The sequence below is a fragment of the Pollicipes pollicipes genome, unplaced genomic scaffold (genome assembly GCF_011947565.3).
Source record: "Pollicipes pollicipes isolate AB1234 unplaced genomic scaffold, Ppol_2.1 Scaffold_7261;HRSCAF=8764_pilon_pilon_pilon, whole genome shotgun sequence".
In the NCBI taxonomy this organism is placed as follows: domain Eukaryota; kingdom Metazoa; phylum Arthropoda; class Thecostraca; order Pollicipedomorpha; family Pollicipedidae; genus Pollicipes; species Pollicipes pollicipes.
This window is the reverse complement of record NW_023597054.1, coordinates 15,579,639-15,600,362: the sequence shown is the minus strand read 5'-3', so window position 1 is coordinate 15,600,362 and position 20,724 is coordinate 15,579,639. Positions and strand designations below refer to the sequence as shown.

Below are 20,724 nucleotides of genomic sequence, written 5' to 3'. Positions count from 1 at the left end.
CGCTTTTGACACGACACGGCCGCGCTTGATTGTAATCACGCGATAACGTGGCGGTCCGAGCGGCCGGCACGGCCCGGCGACACGTGATAGCCGTGCCGCGGCGTGAGGCGCGCTCGACCCGACCCGGGTCGCCTGCGACCGCCGGCGTCACGGACCGCGGGCCGCCTGACCCGGCCCGACCGCGGCCGCCGGCGTCACGGGCCGCGGGCCGCCTGACCCGGCCCGACCGCGGCCGCCGACGTCACGGGCCGCGGGCCGCCTGACCCGGCCCGCCCGCGGCCGCCGGCGTCACGGGCGCGGCGGGGCCGCTGCTGGCGCGTGACTCGCCGCCGCCGTGCGCGCCGCGCTCTCGGCGCCGTCAGATAGGCCGCCCGATACACCGACGCCGGCAGACATGGGCGGAGATTAGCCCGGCGCTTATCGCGGCCGGCTGTAGGTACAGCACGTCTGTCCGCAGCGGAGACCGGAGGCTCGCAAACAGGACGGTCAGCGTCTGCCTGTACGCGGAGGCGTGACCGGAGCAGGCACGCGGTAGGGCGGTGTACTGCGGCAGATAGCCGGGGCGGGGAGCCGGCGCCCTCGCCACGGGGCTGGTCGTGATGCGGCCCACCGAGCGGCTACGCAAACAGAGAGGTACCCGGAACAACAGGAAGCCGGAGAGACAAGCGACGACAGTCTCCGGGAATGGCCGAGTATTTGCAGATCTGGCTTTGTGTTGTCGGTGAGCCAGCCCGTCCAAGGCCATCTGGATGGACTGCGCAGCGTGCAGTGTTGGTGTGCAGGCCAGGTGTGGGCGTGTGCTGACGTGGCGTCTCGTTGGACGTCAGCAAATGCATGCAGATAAAAAGCTTACGAACAGGGGATTGCTGGGAAAATAAAGTAGCCGGAGAGATAACGATAATAAGCCCCTTAGGCTCGTAAGCTCTTGAGTGAAGTGTCATCAAGTTGATCAGGCTGCGGAAATGTCGCACATTTCTGTCGGAAATTTTGCCGAGCCGGTTAGTCGTGCGGTGGGGATTTGCCTCAATGTCGTCTGTGTTTTGCTAGGCTTGCATAAATAAACAGTGGGGTCGTTAGCCTGACTCGACATTCAAGCCGCATGCCGTATGCCACCCAGAGGTAACTGACCGACGTCGGAAACATCTGAAAACGGGGAGGGAATGCGAGAATGCGATGAGAGACGGCAGCTGAGGGAGAGGCGCCGCAGGGCTGTCGCAGAGGTCAGCAGCTGACCTCTGCCGGCGCGCGGCCCGCCGGCACGGAAGCGGCGGCGGCGGCGGCGGCGGCGGCGGCGGCAGCTTCCAGGGCAAAGCGGTGACGTGAGTCATTCCACACCCGTACCGCACACGCGCTGAGTCATCCCGCCGCCGGATCCCCAGAGTAGTGTGACCCGGAAACCTAGCTGGACTCCGACCCCCCTGCTCAGGGGACTCCCAAAACTCAATCGCCGGTCGGCTGTTGGGCCCAGTCTCACTTGGGCTCAGTGGCGACGCAACTTGGGATTTGTTCAGGGCACCTTCGGCATCGCACGGGACTTGAGCAGGAACAAAGGACGCCGACCCCACACCCCACAGCCTCTTCTGGCTAACAGCTGGAAGACAAAGACGCTCCCGAAATCGATCACCTGACTTGAAGACCAGGAAAATAAGACCATAGGTAAAGAACAAAAGCGAGCGCGCGACAGCGAGAGAGAGAGAGAGAGAGAGAGAGAGAGAGAGAGAGAGAGAGAGAGAGAGAGAGAGAGAGAGAGAGAGAGAGAGAGAGAGAGAGAGAGAGAGAGAGAGAGAGAGAGAGAGAGAGAGAGAGAGAGAGAGAGAGAGAGAGAGAGAGAGAGAGAGAGAGAGAGAGAGAGAGAGAGAGAGAGAGAGAGAGAGAGAGAGAGAGAGAGAGAGAGAGAGAGAGAGAGAGAGAGAGAGAGAGAGAGAGAGAGAGAGAGAGAGAGAGAGAGAGAGAGAGAGAGAGAGAGAGAGAGAGAGAGAGAGAGAGAGAGAGAGAGAGAGAGAGAGAGAGAGAGAGAGAGAGAGAGAGAGAGAGAGAGAGAGAGAGAGAGAGAGAGAGAGAGAGAGAGAGAGAGAGAGAGAGAGAGAGAGAGAGAGAGAGAGAGAGAGAGAGAGAGAGAGAGAGAGAGAGAGAGAGAGAGAGAGAGAGAGAGAGAGAGAGAGAGAGAGAGAGAGAGAGTCTGCGCGATGCACCGTCCAAGTTCGAGCCATTCACCATGCCCACCACGGCTCCCACTGACAGCCGGCAGAGCAGCGCGTGGCGACGCGTCAGATTACCCGAGCCAGCCCACCAACGACACAACACGGGCGCCATGAGTCAGAACACCGTTGGCCTGTCAAAGTTTGAGCTGTCATCGCTCCATCTCGGGACCGCCTGCACGGCCCCCGCGCTCTGCCGCCAGAATTCATTAGCCGCCCGGCTCGTTCCCCGCTGGGACCCCGCCGGGACGGGCAGGCCACGGCCAAAATCTGCGGCCAGCTCCGTCCGTAGCGCACTGACGTATTCCGACGTGGGTATTAATGGCCTCGTTCGAAACTGCGCTCGCCTGTCCCGAAACGCTCAGAGCGAAACGGATCGCGTACAATTATAAACTCGACATGTCGGCGGGGTGGCTGCATCTGGCACCCGCGGAAGTACAGGTGGACGGATCGCCAGCGGTGGTGTTAACTGGTGACGAAAAACATCATGGGACGCAACGGGACTCCAAAGCTTTCGAACCATGTAGGGTAGGCGACGTACCGGTGACCAGCGACTTCCCGCAGACTTCAGCGACTTCTCACACGTAGCTTGTGAGAAGCGGCGGTGAAAACCCTTTGATCTGCGATGTGCACGGCAAAATGGTTTTGCTGAAAACCGGGCTGGTCGCAGAAAAATAAGCGAACGTGGGGTGCTATGAAGCCATCAAATATCATTTAAATCCGCCTGCAAAGCTTCTCAGCCTGCTGAGCTGCAGCCAATGCGAATGCATCGGCTGCGGCAGGCAACACCGACCATTACCCCTCGTTTGTCTAGCACTCTCATCCGTTTCAGTTCGGGTAAAACCTCGCTCCAGTCTACGGTTTCGGTTCCTTAGACAAAACGTAGAGTTCGACACGCCGCTGGGTTGGACTGGCCCACCGCACACTTCCTGTGTGGTTCACGAATTCACACGGAACTTGACGATTTATGGACGGAAGGTGCTGACGAAACTGCAGACGGTTCGCCGCCCAAACGTGGCCGACAAATGCCTCTGGTTTCGGACCTTTAAGGGGGGAGGGGGAGGAGGGAGGGGAGCTACCAAGCCCATCACGCCGCGCAACTGCACAATGCTATGTCGATATCCAGTCTCAAGTCTGAGAGCACGCCAGGGTCGTTAAGCCGCGTATCTAATATACATGAAATTTGGGTAAGGTAAGACGCGGGTCAGTTCTCGCCACGGTTCACCATGTTTCATCTTTACCAGACAAGTCTCAACACCGCTCCTATGCCCAGGAATCCCAAAAATGTTGCAAATAGCGCCTAGACGCCCACGCCATCATGATCTGCATCTCAAATGTATAACTCCACAGCTTAGGCCACTGTCTTTGCTACTGCAATATCCGCGAAATCGCTGAAATACCTTTGTTTTCCTCAATCCGCAGTATAACACTGCCACGCCAGGCCGCCTACAATGAAACACCGCCGTGGGAAATACCACAAGCCTTCATTAGCCGCGGACACCAGACGGTGCATGGGCTAGTGCCCGCCGTCCCGGGCCCGGCGCGCGACGCCCGAGGCCATGCGCGCAGTTACGCCGTGCCGGTCGGCAAGGTCACGCCCCATGACCTCGCGACATTTACCACCGCCCTGAGGGCGTGGCCCGGCCGTCGTCGGACGGCACCGAACGACGGGCGACGAGCAGCCGCGCCAGATCCGTCATCATCGCGTCCGAGCTGACGTTCAGCCGCAGAATACAGCCGAGCCCGCCGCGCTCTGTCCGGCGCTGCTCGTTTGATCCGCCGTTATCTTCAGCTCTGTGGCGCCGCTGCTCTTCGGCTGGGCGGCGGGCCTCACAGCACTCGTCAGAGCTCGCCGACCATCACAAACATCCCGGCATTTCCATCCCATCATCAAGGCAAATCCCCAAACCAAACAGACCACCGCGGCCGTTTAGCATACGCCAAGGATGGCGCCGGAGGGACAAAAAGTGCAGCGAGGCCGACACGTCCTGGCACCGCCTGCAGCGGCCGCCGGCGCCAGGGGACGGGCAGCACGAGACGCCGCGCAGCCGATGCCCCGGTCTAATTCATACCCTGCTGGGCGCTATTTTGGGCACAATGATTTTGCTATTTTCGTCGAAATGATCGCTGATTGGTTCAGCGGAATAAATCGATCCCACGCTGAACAATGTGTTTCAGCCAACCCTTCAGTGAATATCAGCAATGAGAAGCGCAAAACCAGGGCGGTGGCCAACTCCCGCACGTCGCTGTGAGCCGGATCAGAGTGGTGGCCAACTCACGCACGTCGCTGTGAGCCGGACCTCGGTAAATAAGAGCGGTGGCCAACTCCCGCACGTCGCTGCGAGCCGGACCTCGGTAAATCAGAGCGATGGCCAACTCCCGCACGCCGCTGTGAGCCGGATCAGAGCGGTGGCCAACTCACGCACGTCGCTGTGAGCCGGACCTCGGTAAATCAGAGCGGTGGCTAACTCCCGTACGCCGCTGTGAGCCAGACGCCGGTCCCCTTTCAATGCAGACTGGTTATGGACGCTATCTGCGGGTGCGTGAGCACCGACACATCGCACGGGTCTCCCTGGGTTTCCTAAAAGCGCTGGCACAGGCAGCGTCGACTTGCCAAGAGGGTTTTTTCCCCTACCGCTAGCCCTACGCCCTCCCGAGGCCCCCGACTCCGGGCCAACGGGACACGACGCCGGCTGGTGTGACCCTGTGAAGGAAGACCGCTAGCCCCCCTCCCGCCCCCACCCCGGGACACTGACAAAGCGCCGGCTGGTGTGACCCTGTGACGGACGACGCGCCGTCGCGCCGGCCGGGCGGAGAGAGAGCCGCGGTCGACGATCTCTCCCGAACTCTGTCGCGACCGAGCGTGACCGCGGCTATTAGGGTCCTGTGACGGACACGGCGCCGTGCGCCGGCGCCCGTCCGGCCCGCCCCGCCGGCAAAACCCGGAGAAACTGGAGCCCAGATGAAAGTAAAACAGGATCACTGGTAGCGCCCTCTCCCGCTCGCCGATCGACAACGTGAATACGATTCTTTCACTTTCAGATAATTCGGATTGCTTCACGTTTTTTTAGAGGCGTTGGCCATTGGAGAAAGGTGCAGGCAGGACAGGAAGCCCAAAGACATGCCTCTGAATAACTTCGGGAGCTCTCGACGGATGTTCAATGGCTGTCACCGTGATAAACGAGATACAGGATGTTCACAAGCTTGTGAGTAGGGAGAGCCGGCCGGTCTTACTGCGCACAGGGCAGCAGCCGATCCTGGATCGCTTCACGAATCAGTGCGTTGTGAAAATTGCTTCTATTATGAACACAGCGGCACGGAGGCCATTCGGATACGTGATGTGAATCTTGGCAACTCGCAACAGTGTCGTTTATTGTTTACTGTGACACGCTCCGCGACAAATACGATTAATAAGAAATGTGTCGTTTCCGACCGTTTTCCATCGACTAACGTCGCTCGTCACAAGTCAATACCAAAACAGCTTGGTGATTGAAGAGACTTTCTTAAGTATTTCCCTTGGAGCTTTTATGCTTGCTACTTTATGCATACGGGGTGAAGGCCAAGTGAAGGAACAGCAGTCAGTGGCCATTTTGCTAAAATGATGGCCCAAGCCCATGGCCCTATCCCAAGCCCATGGCCCTATCGCCGGATACATGAGCGACTTCCTGGGACTTCAGAAGTTTTGTTAAATGCTTCCAACATGCGAGCACACATTTTGACAGCAGCGTCTTCTTCCAGAGGCCGTGTGACATTTCAAGCTTTTCCCAGGAAAACAGACCAACGTCATAACTCCCGCAACCGCATGCAATATCTATTTCAGAATAGATCGATCCCGTTGTCACGCTGACGGATCTCGCCAAACGGGGCCTCACACCACGCTGACGGATCTCATCGAGCCTCAAATCTGGCCGCCCGACGTGAACGAACGCGCAGCTGCAGCAGACATCAGAACGCACCCCTGTACAAGAGCATTGTGTGAGTTAGTCCGTGGGCGGGCAGCCGAGGCGATAAGCGGCTCCGGGGGCGTCGGAAGCGAGCTCGGCAGAGGCTCGCCGGGCGACCGCACCGACCTCGTGCGGGGTGGACTGGACAGCCGACGACGACTTGTTAGCGGACCGTGACGAAATCAAACCGAACGAGGAAAAGCGCTGATCAACGCGCGGCTCCGGGTGAGACAGCGAGGAGTTGGACTGGAGTGACGCAACGGGGCGCGACGGCGGCCGGAGACAGCGGCGGTGAAGGTGTCCACGCTCAGCGCGGGCTGCGGCCAGTACAAACACCTCGCGAGCGCGGCCTTTCCCAACTCGGCCGCCCTCGGAAATGGGTCGCGCGCCGCTCCGGACCGGCACGACCTGCGGTAAAGCGATTCCGAAGTAGACGGTCGCCGCCATTAAAAGAACATCTCCATCAGGTGCCGACCATTACAGCGTCGGACTGCAGTAACGGCATGCGAGAGCGGTGACTAGCGCCACACTCAGCAGTGCTGCGAACGACCCTCAGCAGCAGCGCCGGCGCCAGCTGTGAGAGGCGCACGCCGGGGTCAGCTCGCCGGAGAACCCGCAGACAGTGCGCCGTGAGCTGTGCGCAGCGCTCCGTGAGAGCGACAGGCGCCGGACGCTCCCGCTCAGGCCTCGCGGCCCGCGGCCTCTCGCCGCCGCTGCCGCCGGCTCCCGCTCACACTCATTTGCTGTGAAATTACTGTTTTCGCCGGGGTCCCGGCCGGCCGGGTCAGTGGGTGCCGCGGACGAACCGAACGTGCTCCGTAAGCACTGGGACCGATGGTCCCGGACGCGCTCTGAGGCGTCACACGCTCTGAGAGACCGGCAGAACGGTTCATGATCCAGAGAGCCGATCGTGACAATGATTCCAAGAAGCGGGCGGGCCAGGTGCAACACCGGATGCAATCCACGTGCCAACAAATCGTTCCGCACGACCTTTGCACTAATGCTGCGCAATGCACCTTCAGTTGGCAACTGGAGCTGGGGGGCAAAAGAGCCCAGGGTCCGCCGTCATAGGGCGGGACCACGAGGCTTCAGGCTCGGGGACGAGGACGGTTCCCAGGGCTGTCGTGCTGGTCCCTACCCCCAAGCCGATTCCCGGGGGACGGGACGGCTCAGAAACAGCAACGCAAACGTCACAGCCAACGTCGATCCCTCTGCTAATGTCCTGGCACCGATCCCGGCAGACAGGGATGAACACACGGGCCGCTTCTGATGCGGCTTGTCGTCTGCCACCGATCACCGGGGAGCGGTCGGTGAACATCCACAGTATGAACAGCTTCAGGTCCTGATCAAGACATCCCAGGACAGCCGCAGGCTCTATCGAGACAGCTGCAGACACTGTAGGGACATCCCGGGACAGCTACAGGCCCTATCTGGACATCCTGAGACAGCTGCAGGTCCTGATCAGGACACTCCGGGGCAGCCGCAGGCCCTGATCAGGACACTCCGGGACAGCCGCAGGCCCTGATCAGGACACTCCGGGGCAGCCGCAGGCCCTGATCAGGACACTCCGGGGCAGCCGCAGACCCTGATCAGGACACTCCGGGACAGCCGCAGGCCCTGATCAGGACACTCCGGGACAGCCGCAGGCCCTGATCAGGACACTCCGGGACAGCCGCAGGCCCTGATCAGGACACTCCGGGACAGCCGCAGGCCCTGATCAGGACACTCCGGGACAGCCGCAGGCCCTGATCAGGACACTCCGGGACAGCCGCAGGCCCGCAGGCCCTGATCAGGACACTCCGGGACAGCCGCAGGCCCTGATCAGGACACTCCGGGACAGCCGCAGGCCCTGATCAGGACACTCCGGGACAGCCGCAGGCCCTGATCAGGACACTCCGGGACAGCCGCAGGCCCTGATCAGGACACTCCGGGACAGCCGCAGGCCCTGATCAGGACACTCCGGGACAGCCGCAGGCCCCATCGGGACCCCTCCCCGTGACCACCGCGCGGCGATCCGTCTGCCGGCCGTCGGAAACACTCGGCGTGAGGAAGGGATACCGAGCGGCGGCCACCACAACAGATCACTCACCGGCGCCGGACACGCGAGCGCGGCTGTTGACTGGCCCGCTGCCGCGCCAGGATGACCGGGGGCGGGGGAGGCGGCCGGGCGCGGACGGAGTGGGTGTTTGTTCGCCCGCCGCCGCCCCTCCTCCGACACCGCCCCTCCTCCGTCACCTCGCGTCGGCCACTCGGCCGGCAGACGGTGGCCGGTGGCCTGGAGGGCAGGGCGCCTCCGCCCGCTATGTTGCAGGAATGCGCCAGTAATGCAGGATAACAGGACCCAGACCCGCTGCAGAGCAGCCGCGCCGTCACCACCGTGCAGCCGCGAGACCACCGCCGCCAGCGGATGCCAGCGATGGGGAAAGGGCTGGCTGTCCTCAGCCGGCCATATCCGAGGCGTCGGAACGTGCCGACTCCCGGCAGACACGCCCTCCTCGGTACCAGTCACGAGCGCCCTGGGCGTTGGCCGGCGCCACCCAAAACACGTTGTTTACGCGGACATTCCACGGTCGAGATTCCGCCGGACGTCGTAGCGGAGACCGCGGCGCCTGACGGACTGCCAGACGCGGACAGGGCGGGGTGTCGGCAGGCTCGCGCCCGGCCTGTCGTCCCCGGCCGGTGTCCACCGGAGGCCGGGCGCGTCCGTGGCTCACGCCGACACACGCAGAGGCGCGCGCTCCTGATGCCGTCCAGCTCGGACCGCTCGGAGTCGGACTGGCCTCGCCAGTCGGAGATCGCAACCGCATACTGAGCACGAGAGGCGGCTAGAGTGGCACGGAAGTTGTTTATCCCCACAAAGATTGTACGCCATGTTTCGTTGACGGGCGCTAGCCACCATCCGGCCGAGGCTTCAGAGCGGCTGCTCGGTCCCAAGCAGAGAGCATGTAAGGACCGAGGTTCAGGATGCTTCTGAACTATGACAACTATTGCACGCACGGCGACACTGCGCGCTTCCCGACGCGACTGCAAAGCAGCGAAAGCGAGGAATCGGTGAAGCGTGAGGGTCCTTGCAGCTGAATTCGCTGACGACTCAACGCGTTGCTCACTGCCCGGATAACAGAACAAAAGTGAGAGCTTGCGTCACCATTTCAGCCAAACGTGTCGCAGCCTATCTCCAGGTCCTTAATTCTTCCCTGCATTCAATAGGTGATAATGCGTGCCGTCGAAAATGAGAGGGAAAGCACAATGGTGACGCCACTTCCCTACCTTGATGTTGCAACTGTTTGCCTTTGTTACGCACGGCTGACTGGTCGTCACAGTCTGCAACACAAAGCGCAGACATTGCAATCCTCTGAATAACTTTCATGCATAGCTGAACGTTCGGACGTCGACACCGATTTGGTGGTTTCGTAATTAAATAGGGTAACGATAGGACACACTTTAAATCCGTTCAATAAATTCTAGATGCGAGGATACGCAACTATGATAAATAACGTGCTCTCTTGGCCTCTGAAAACTTGCAGCATCAGAGTTATTGTGCGTCCCAGTCTTTAAGTATTTACAAATAAATAAAAAGTTGGCAAAGCTGTATAACGTATTCCCGACTTTTTTGATGTGCACGATTCATATCACGCATGTACACACCCAGGGTTCCTTGCACATCCGTTTCATTATTGGTGCAAGGGAACCCGATTTCTTTAAAATCCATTCATATGTATTGGGTCATGAACCGACATCTTGCATCTTGAACAAGCCTTAAGCAGCCCATTCTTCTCGATCTTTTTGCCACTGTTTCAATGGACGCTAGTCTTTCACTCAGGAAGTGAAAGGTGCTAAACCACCTCACCTGAAACTAGAACACGTGACCGGCGTAAAAATCACCCGCCCTCTCCCGATCCCGCCGAAACAACGAAAACCACTGCATTATTCACAGGAGGGGAGTCGGTGGGTAACAACAGCCAGAGCAGTGTCGCACCTCACCAGAGACTTCCAGCGTTCTGTTTTGGTTCCAGGCTGCGTCATCACTTGCAAAGAACGTCGCGTTTACGCGGTATCTTCACCAGCGTCCGGCCACCCCGGCCTTACGGGCCGGCGTTGTGAGCTGGCGGGCACATGCCACTGAGGCCGGTCCGCCATCTCCGCCGTGACGCGGCGCACAGCGGCCGCTTACCGGCGCGCCAATCTGGCCGTGGCGCGCGCCAAGGTCACGGACGGTGACCCGGCCGGCGACGAGCGGCCAGAGCGATGTGAAAGTACGGCCTGGGCCGCCGCGGCGCGGTCCAATTGAGCAAGGCGGCGAACACGGAGCGGGCCGGGCCGGAGCCAAGGTCTGCCGGACCAGCGGACGCCGGCCGGCTGCGCGCGCGTGCCGCACGGACCGCGCGGCAGGGAGCAGCTGCAGCGTGCCGACGAACACCTGGAGCCGGCCTGACAGTCGGCTGGCATGTGAAGGCCGTCACTGGGAGGCAGGGCGGCGGGTGTGGTCACGAAGGCTGTGCAGCTATGCGGTCCACACCAGTCTCTGACGAGGAACGCGACTGGGCCGCTTTTATTTACGGACCAAAAGGAGAAGTAAGCGGAAAACTGAGTGGTCCCACCACGGAAAGCTGAGTGGTTTCACCACGGAAAGCTGAGCGAACGAACCACCGGGAGAAACAAACCGGCTCCGGCAATACGGCCTGCTGGCCGACCCTATCGCAACATCAGCGCCCTTTATTAGCCGTGTTATCAATCTGCCGGAGCCGCGATCCAATCTAGCTCCCAGAAAAATTGCCAGCTGCGCGGAAACCCTTCCACTGTGCAAGCCTGCCGCTGCAGGGGCGCCACCGCACGCAGGCGGGCTAGCGCCCGCGACCAAGCCGTGACTGGTGGTCGGGGAAACACGGGGCGGCGGCGACCCGCGCTGCGCCGGGCGTACGCCGTGCGACACCGCCGCGCCGTGAAGCAACAATGTTTGCAGCGCCCGACACGACGGTGCTGCAGCTCTGGCGCCTCTCCGCGCTCCACTAATCATGGGGAAGGAGTGCACTTTCACGCAATTTGATACCGAAACTCAAGGCTGCACGTGCTTAGAGTTCGCGCTGGCACCGCGAGTTGATTTAAGGCAGCAGTTCTGCTCGCCCTGACGCCTGGCACGGTTCGGAACATGACGACTAAGGCTCTGTGTGGATCGTGAGACGGCGATGGTTGTGGCAGCGTATGCACCGGCCCGTCTCCCGCGGGCCCATCATGCTGCCGTTGCGAACATTCACCACATTAGCTGCTGTATGTGGACCGAGTGGCGTTCCCATATTTCCAGCCAGCTCAGTGACGAACACCATGTGAAGGCACACCTGGGTCCAGCTTCGTGAGACGAAACTTAAGACCAACGCCTTCGATGACTGTTCGTTGACTGGGGCTTTCGAATCGTGCCGCGTGAGATCACGGGTCGGGAATATCCCGAAGTCCCCTCAGCGTTCGATCGGTAAGCTGTCCTTGGACAGGATGCGTCGTTTATTCAGATGCGCCTGTGGTACACACTCCCGTGCCGACCCCAACACGTTTCCAGCGTCGTTATCCCGGTTAGCTGCGTACCGAACCCCGAGCTAGCTTCGGCGAGACGCCGGCGGTGGCTGCCCTACAGTGACGTCACATCGCCGCGGGCAGATGCCGCTCTATCTAATCAGGCCGTGACGCGGGAGACGATGCCACAGACCGGAGGGCCGACACCATGGTCAATAGCCGCAGGACAGCTCCGTCCGCACCTCGTGCTGACGCCCGGCTGCGCGGTTATCCGATCTACGTTAGTTCGGGTGATGACTCGTTCAATGGCTGGTCCGATAGCTGTTCTTTGATGATGTAATCAGATGCAAGTGAGGTGATCCTGTAGAGATGACGTGCACGTTTCCATGGAGTAACCAGCGACTAGCTCACATCAATGACTCATCTGCGGCTGAGCTCAGCACCTTACACGAAAGTCGACACTCGTTTCCTCTGTACCATGTGAGCGCGGGACGTCCGACAGCCAGTCACACCTCAATCGCGGGGGTAAGTGACCATCAGAGTGGGAGGGACCATCACGGGATCAGGTTGGATGGCACTGCTTCTCGGACGGCGCGCCACCCATCGCCAGCGCAGCCGCGGGCAATCGAAGCCGCGTCACGGGCGCAAGAAGCGGCGATACGAGTGGGCGGCGCGGATGTTTGCTCTGACAGCTCACCCAAGCGATCGCCACCGTTACCGTGGTAACGGGCGCTGTACGAATGCAGGCCAGGCGATTCACCATTAGCGCGACATAGAAAGCCTCCGTCCGGATTTCTCTCACAGACATTAGCATCAATATCCAGTCGTTCCCAAGATTCCCAGCGGCGCGGTCGGCTGGCTTCGGGAGGACACCCATGACTGGGCTCAGACGGAGCACGGCCGGTCCGCTGGCTTCGGGAGGACACCCATGACTGGGCTCAGACGGAGCACGGCCGGTCGGCTGGCTTCGGGAGGACACCCATGACTGGGCTCAGACGGAGCACGGCCGGTCCGCTGGCTTCGGGAGGACACCCATGACTGGGCTCAGACGGAGCACGGCCGGTCCGCTGGCTTCGGGAGGACACCCATGACTGGGCTCAGACGGAGCACGGCCCAGCGAAGGCACTCTGGGCGCGCCGGCACGCACGGAAGGGCCGCCGCCGTGACGCAGGGGAATGGAATGAATGCTTGAATGCTTGAATGCTTGAATGGCACTTCTGACCCGAGTCCAGTAGACACAATACCAACGGAATGCAACTAAACGGAGAAATTGTGTTATCTGGGTGGATACATGCTTTGAGAGAGTCTTTCGAGTTACATACGCGATCAAATGGCACATTACCAACCAGGCTTCGTCAATGACATGCGTAGCAAACCGACGGAAAACAACATCAGTGCCTGGCCGTTACACAGCTTTTGCCATACCAGATAAACTAAGCCAAGTCGGTCCTTGACACCACGGCCTACCTCTATCCAGCATGCCACAGCCCATCTAGGTAAACCATGGCTAGGCCTAACACGGCCGGGGCGGGCACGTGCAGAGCTGTGCCACTGACCTGGGCTGGCGGTGAACACCTCGTCGGGGCCCTGGCTGCCGGCGCGGCCCCGCCGGCCCTCCTCGCGCTCTGCGTCGGTGTCGTCGACGGATATGGTGCGCAGCAGCGGTACCACATCCTCGTCGGAGTCGCCGCCAGACGCCGTGCGCGCCTTCTCACGGGTCTTCCGTCTGCGGAAACGAGCACAGGTCAGCTGCTGGGGTGAGGAGGCGGCGGCGGTCGACGAAGGGTGAGACAGACGTGGGAGATCAGGCGTGGGAAACACGCCAGAAATGGAGGACGTTGGGGCGGTGAGCAGACCACTGACAGCGAAATAAATCGCAGACAATGTGGAGTAGCGCAGTAAGAGGGTTACACAACGTGATTTCATCGTTCGATAATTAGATGTCGGGTCATGGCGCAACACAAAAACTCGAAAGCGCTCGGGACTGTAGCGTGACAGATCAAACCAAATCACAAAACAATCAGCATTATTCTCACTTTCTGTGGCGGCGCGGATCGGAACAATGGAACGTCAAGATCGAGGGCCGCCGTCCGGTCTCTCCGGAAGCTAAGTATGGGAGATTACGCGTCGGTTCATAAGAGACCCGATTCGGCGTGACGGGGGCCCATAAGAGGCCCCGATTCGGTGTGACGGGGTGATCCGTCATGACGCAGCAGAGTGGAGGGACAAGGGCCGCCGTGATAGCCGGCCACCGTGGGAGAGTGGGACAAAACCAGGCATAGCGGGAGGTGGCCGGATAACGGACAGGCTGGCAGACGTCCACAGCCAGCTTTATTGTGGGAGAAGCGGGGATGCTCCAGCACAGATGCCCGGTCTGTCGCACGTCGGCTGTGCACATCCGGCGGCCCGTACCACAGTGCCAGAACTAAAACAGCTTCTCCTTCATATTGGGGTTCTGAAATGCTGATCAACGCTTTCAGCGAATGCTGCCCTGTTCAGTCCATGCTCTGGTACCAGCCTCAACAATGGTTTACGCACAGCCAGTGACGATTCCGGTAAAACTGCTTCGTCGACACTGACGCTGATTGTGTAACGATGACGTGGCGCTGCGTAGAGAAGCCGAACATTTGCGTTCTCTGTTCATTGGCGTTCTCCGTCCCTTTTCAGCCACTAAACAGATTTAACCTTCACCGTTCCACAAACAAACTTCCGCAATTCTTCGGAACGAGACAGGTGACTGAGCGCATGCGATGAGCGTCGTAAACAGTTCGCGAAACGACCGTACACACGTCACCGTCCGCGTCGGGCAAACCAAAGATAACTACTGCGGACGAAACGGCGGCGCCACGCCCTCAAACCGACCACTCCCGTATCGCTCGTCGCTTCCGGTCAGGCCAGTCCAATCCAAGCGATGACGCCGCTCGTCGAGTGTCAGGAAACAGCCCCAGACGGCGTCGGAGGTCTGACTTCTGGCCCGTCCGGCGAACGGCGGCCACGGGGTGGGTTTATGGCCCGCAGCGTCCAGCGGAGACGGAGGCGACCTTGCCCATCACAGCGGGGGCACGGGATGAAGCCGGCCCACGAACTAGGAAGAGGGGAAGGACAGCGATTGCCGGAGGCGCGGGCCTCAGGCGGACGTGGCCCAGACTTCGCGGTGAGTCAAGCGGCGACGATCGCGGACAGTTTCGTGACGCACGGAGCGGCGCGGCCGCACGCAGGGAATTCTGGGCCCGAACGGGACGTCGCGGGGAACACGTCACCTCTCTCCGCATGGCCGACTGCATCGCTTCAGAGAAAGGAATCAAAACATCCGCGGCATTCAGTCGGCGCCGGCCGACACGTCGGGCAGCTGTTCGAGTGCCTGAGTGTCTCAGCGTCTGAGTGTATGAGTGCATCAGCAGCGCCCGGCGGAGTTTGGGAGCCCGCTCGGGCCGCAGACAATCGACCGGCGCCGGCGTCCGGCCGCCGCCGACGGCTCCAGAACTGGGCCAGCGCCCGGGATTCCAACGAAGGCCAGCGCGGTCGTTGGCAGAAGCGGCGTGACCCCGGTCGCCGAGCTGACCGCAACGCAAAGTGAGCGTGGGAGCGCTGGCCCGTCAGTGGCAAGGAAGTCCGGCTCGGGAGGAAGAGAAACTGCGGCGCAGTGCTGCGTTCGGCGCAGCCTCAGCTATGTGAGAGCGGCACCTCCACTGTCGGCTAGCGATGCGCTGAGGCAGCCAGTGCAAACGCCCAACAAAGTCATGCGCAAACTAGCCGTGAGTCATTACTTGGAGAAAAGACGCGCTTTCCTGGTGTGTGTGGCACGACATTGCACTGCTCCTGAAGGAAAGCGGTCGTCAGCGAAAGCGGTCGTACGTTAAAAGTACACATATTTGCGCTGCGGCCTGTTCAACGGGTTCACGCACTGCTGCGAAGTCCGTTCAGGCCCCGTTGGAGCAGGACAAAAGGAGGTGATCCCGATTGACCACTGGCGACACGGAACGCTGGGCGGTATTCCGCGTGCCCCGCCCTCGACGCGTGGAAAGTCCCTTGTAGCAAGCGCTGTTAGCGATTCTGTTCGTGTATTCCGCATGCCCCGCCCTCGACGCGTGGAAAGTCCCTTGTAGCAAGCGCTGTTAGCGATTCTGTTCGTGTATTTCGCGGTGCGCTATGCTACTTGGTCGTAATGAAACAGAGCCTCTCACACCGAACACATGTAAAGCGGCCGGACCCGCGAGCGCCGTGGTGGACGGACCCACGAGACACGCAGCCACCGACGCCTCCCGAAAGGCCGCTGAATTAAACATAACCTGCCCCAAAACAATGGGGGCGTTCAGCTGGCCTCGCCGCGGCTGCGGGTCGACGGCGGCCGGCGGCGGCGCTGGCCCGGCGCGCGCCGCCCGCCAGCCCCACCTCTAATTGAAAGAGGAGCCGGTAAACAATGCCAGCCAGGTGCGGCCATGGACGCCGGCTGCGGCCGCGGGCACGGCGGATCAGCCGCACCCGTGGAATGCCGAACAATTAGCGTTAATTGTGCCTGATTGGCAGCAGGCGCGGCAGGACGGCCGGATTATACGAGGAAACCGCCGAGGAAAGCAAGAGGGTAGCCGACAGATCTGGAGATGAGCACGAGTTCGGAGGAGAGAGGGCCGAGGTTGGGCTGAGGTGGACATGACAAACATCGCGTGGCGCACTCGCACGAGGCTGAGCGTATGTTCCACTCCGCAGGGCTCTATCTCAGTCAGCGCCGGCTGAACAAACGCAGCTCCAGATGCCCGTCTCAAACAGCTGGGGTGACAGTCGGACAGCGAGTAACATCCCGATTTCCGCTGCTCGGAGACAGCTGGGTCATTCGTCAGTCTCCAGTTAGCCTCGGCTGGCAGGCGGCTCACCCGCGGCCGATACCCCCCCCCCCCCTTTCTCCCGGCCATTTGTCGCAGCCCGCTGCACCGGCAGCTGGCTCCCGCCGCCGGGGCGTCACCCTTGCCGCCGTCGCGCCAGGAACGCACACATCTGCTCCCGCCTGATTTATGAGCCGTAGGGGAGGGGGTGGAGGCACGCGCCTTCGTCTGAGTCAGAGGTGGCGCGCCGGTGTCACCTCCGGCGCAGATCGTGGAACGGACGCCGCAGCCGCCAGCTGTCGCCAGCTAATGCCACGCGCCGATGAATGGGTCGGCAAACACGGAGCACGCGTTCACCAGCGTCGGGAGGCGGCAGAGGCGGGCGGTGCTCCGAGGCAAGCACGGTGTTTTTAAGATCACTACTGCTTCACGCTCGCCTCCGCAGCCATCTCCGATCTCGAAAACGACCGTACCATTTTTTACATCGTAAATGCCAACGATGTATGAGCCGTTGTGAATCAAATGACCGAAGGTCACCATGGTGTTTTCGGGTCACTATAGTGACCTTCGCCTCAAAGGGCAGCGATGATACAATGTTTCTTTACTTGTTGCCGTATCCGATTTCACCAGTCAAATTTGAAAGTATTCACAATTCGACTTGCAGCACACGTTTTCTTTACCTGTCGTGAGTCTGGTGACATTAGGTCACCTTATGGACTTTCAAGAGGGCTGAATAGCTGGACGGGTGTCAATGTCAGGCCTCAGAATTTCATGGTCTAATTTAAAAACAACTTTCCCCATCATGCTCGCAGCATGTTTTCGGAAAATATCGATGGGGTCAGGTTTCTTTTGGAAGTACTGGTTAACATTTTCAAGCAAGCCATTTCCAAGGTTGCGACGTCATTTTTAATGGTCAATTCGCGCGATAATACAGCGGTCCAAATCCAAACTCACAGGCTGTATATCTCAGCGCAAGGGCTTTGTGCGGCTTGCAATACTGCTCATAAGTTGGCAGCGTCTTTGTTCATGCAATTAATACGCTTGTTGCCATAAGTCATGCCAATGATGTCGCCGCCTGCTAGGTTGTGTACAGAATAAATGCTTCAACATCCTTTCTCCAAATCGTAAACTGAACGATGGAATTCCCCTAGCGACGGAGCAAGAATGTTGATCACGAATTCGCGCCAGAAGGCCAAGAAAGCACGCACAGCACTGTTCGGCGTCGGGTCACCAGGGCGTCGCCCTTCGGTTGGATAGCCGCCACATCACGCTGCAGCCGTCTCCGATGTTGGCTACAAGTGGTCCTCTTCAAACCTTTGCCATCCGAATCCCAGCGTGACATTTACTGAGACATAGTGCATCTGTCGGACTAAAGTCACCATGGCGACTCTGACTCGGCCACGGCCACAATGGCCATGGCCATGGTTACCCCGTCTCAGATCAAAGCCACTGATGCAATGCCATTTCATCGCTACACTCCAGAATCCGTTCGCCAGGGTGACCTGAGGTCACCAGGTTTACAACGGATGATGTATTTTTGTGCTATCTTTTTCGAGAGATAAATGATTTCTGAAAGTCCAATTAGTCTGGCAAGATTGAAGACCACTGCAGAGACGGCGTTTAAGTCGTGTTGTGCCTGCTTTCGGACGCCTGACGCAAATTCGTGATAATCACCATTCAGGTAGTCAAACATGACCTCAACCAGCCACACATATTGTATTTTTCCGCAATGTTGGCTTTAAAAGGAATGTTTCTTTGACCATTCACTAATAAAGAGCTTCACTCCATGATAATAATGCCGCCAACCATGCTCTGGTCTTGTATTCCCCACCCGTGTTACACCGCCCGGATAACCCTATTGCTCGTTCCACGATTAAGATTCATATGCTTTAATATTCCGACTACGCGACCAAACAGGTAGTTACGCCATTAAAGACACCGGCCACGACACTAGCATTCATTGTATGAACGCAGATTGACGTAATCCCAAAGCGATTTTGCAAGCCGCACAAAGCATGCACGTTCAAAACGTGCACAGTTTCACCACCAAACACCACCGCATTACTACGCAAGTTGGTCGTCCAAAAAAGACGGCGTCACCTTGACAGTAGTTCCTGGACGGCTCCTGCACCTGCATGTGCGGGGGCCATTCACGGAACGTGGTCTGGCAATAGCTGGCGACAGACCAAGCATTCACTTAACGACGATTAGACCACAACACCACGAGTTGATGGCTACACCAAGCACAGTTCACTGTTGTGGGAACCAGTCGAGAATTTAAGGCTGGATAACGGAAGTTCCTCTCTTTCCATATCGTGAATTGTGAACTTTCCATCTCTTGGGATCAAAGCTCGAGCAGCCCCCTAGTTCTCACTCAAGCAGTCCCTGTGCCTTGTGCGAGCAACACATTAACCCAATTGGTTCCATTATTTATCGTCTCTCGTGCCGATTCAGCAGCAACAATTGGTGGCAATCGGCGTCGGCGGCTGGGAGCCCGGCAAGTGGCACGCCAACCGGGCTCCTCAGCCGCGTGGAGCTCGGTCCAGTCGCCGTACAGACTCAGCAATCACTGCAATCGACGCTTTGGCTTCTGCCTCCAGCCCTCCGTCGCCGTCTCCGTTTTGAACAGCCTACACGGCGAAGCGGACTAACAGACGCAGTACAGGCCGGCGGCGGTTCCGCGACCCGGCCGCTGGCTGCGCGGCGGCGGCGCGCGGCCGTCAGCTCGCGGCTTCCGTCAGCACCAGCGCCAAACACGGACCGGACACAGACCACATCCGGTGGCCCGGCGCCGGCCCGCGCCGCGCCGCCGGTAGTGGAGTCCGGTCCGGCCGGCCGCCGGCGGCCCCGCCAGCCAAGGCGTCGACACCCACCGACCGGGCGGCAGGAGCGGAGAGGCGCTGGGTGACGGGACGAGCCGGGAGGAGCTGGGAGGTGAAACCAGCTAGGAGGTGCCGGGGAGAGAACGAGCTGAGAGATGCTCGGACGACGGGACGAGCTAGGAGGTGCAGGGAACGGGACGAGCTGGGGGTGCCGAAGAGGCAGGACGGGCTTAAAGTGCAAGGAACAGGACGCGCCGGGAATGCCAACGAGGCGAGACGAGCTGGGAGATGCAGGGAACGGGACGGTTGGGAGTGCCGACGGGACGAGACAAGCTGGGAAGTGCTAACCGCTGGCGGACGGAGTGCTGAAAAGTGCCGCCTGCCAGGGAGACGTCAAGCTAGCAGGGGAAGCCACCCGCTCGGCGCGAGGGGTAACACTGGCGAGACCGACACCGTGTGGGGGACAAACCATCCGCGCAGAGGAAACTCCGGTCGATCTAAGCGTCAGCGACTGGTGAAGAGTCGCGACAAACACCGTGGGAGGAGTGAAAACCGGAAGATGGGTGGGAGGAGCATAGCAAAAACCCACTCGAGTCGCACATCACGCCCGGGGTGTGAGCGCTGCTTGAGACGCCCGGCGGCCGCCGCGGCGCTGTGACGGCGCTGTGACGGCTGACCGGGCGACCAGCCGGCGGCCGCCGCGACGCTGTGACGGCTACCAGGCGACCAGCCGGCGGCCGCCGCGACGCTGTGACGGCTGACCGGGCGACCAGCCGGCGGCCGCCGCGACGCTGTGACGGCTAACCAGGCGACCAGCCGGCGGCCGCCGCGACGCTGTGACGGCTAACCAGGCGACCAGCCGGCGGCCGCCGCGACGCTGTGACGGCTGACCGGGCGACCAGCCGGCAACCGCCGCGGCGCTGTGACGGCTGACCGGGCGACCAGCCGGCGGCCGCCGCGACGCTGTGACGGCTGACCGGGCGACCAGCCGGCAACCGCCGCGGCGCTGTGACGGGCTGACCGGGCGACCAGCCGGCGGCCGCCGCGACGCTGTGACGGCTGACCGGGCGACCAGCCGGCGGCCGCCGCGACGCTGTGACGGCTGACCGGGCGACCAGCCGGCAACCGCCGCGGCGCTGTGACGGCTGACCGGGCGACCAGCCGGCGGCCGCCGCGACGCTGTGACGGCTGACCGGGCGACCAGCCGGCGGCCGCCGCGACGCTGTGACGGCTGACCGGGCGACCAGCCGGCGGCCGCCGCGACGCTGTGACGGCTAACCAGGCGACCAGCCGCAGGTCAGGCGATCGGCCCCGGCCCGATCGCCCACCTGCGGGGACCGGTCTGCGACGGCGCACGACACCACAGAACCTGTCCGCGGTCTGCCACGGATAGGCAGCTGAGACATGAGACCAGGCTGGGCTGGGACAGAGTACGTGG

General features: G+C 60.7%; 1 protein-coding gene across 2 annotated transcripts in view; it reads right to left on the bottom strand.

Annotated features, from left to right (window-relative positions):
- RhoGAP1A (Rho GTPase activating protein at 1A) overlaps positions 1 to 20,724 on the bottom strand; it is a 56,474-nt gene that overhangs the window by 28,282 nt on the left and 7,468 nt on the right. For both annotated transcript variants that reach the window (XM_037237499.1, XM_037237498.1), the window contains exon 2: positions 13,201 to 13,370. In XM_037237499.1, coding sequence (XP_037093394.1) covers positions 13,201 to 13,370 — 170 coding nt within the window. The remainder of the gene's footprint in view (positions 1 to 13,200; positions 13,371 to 20,724) is intronic.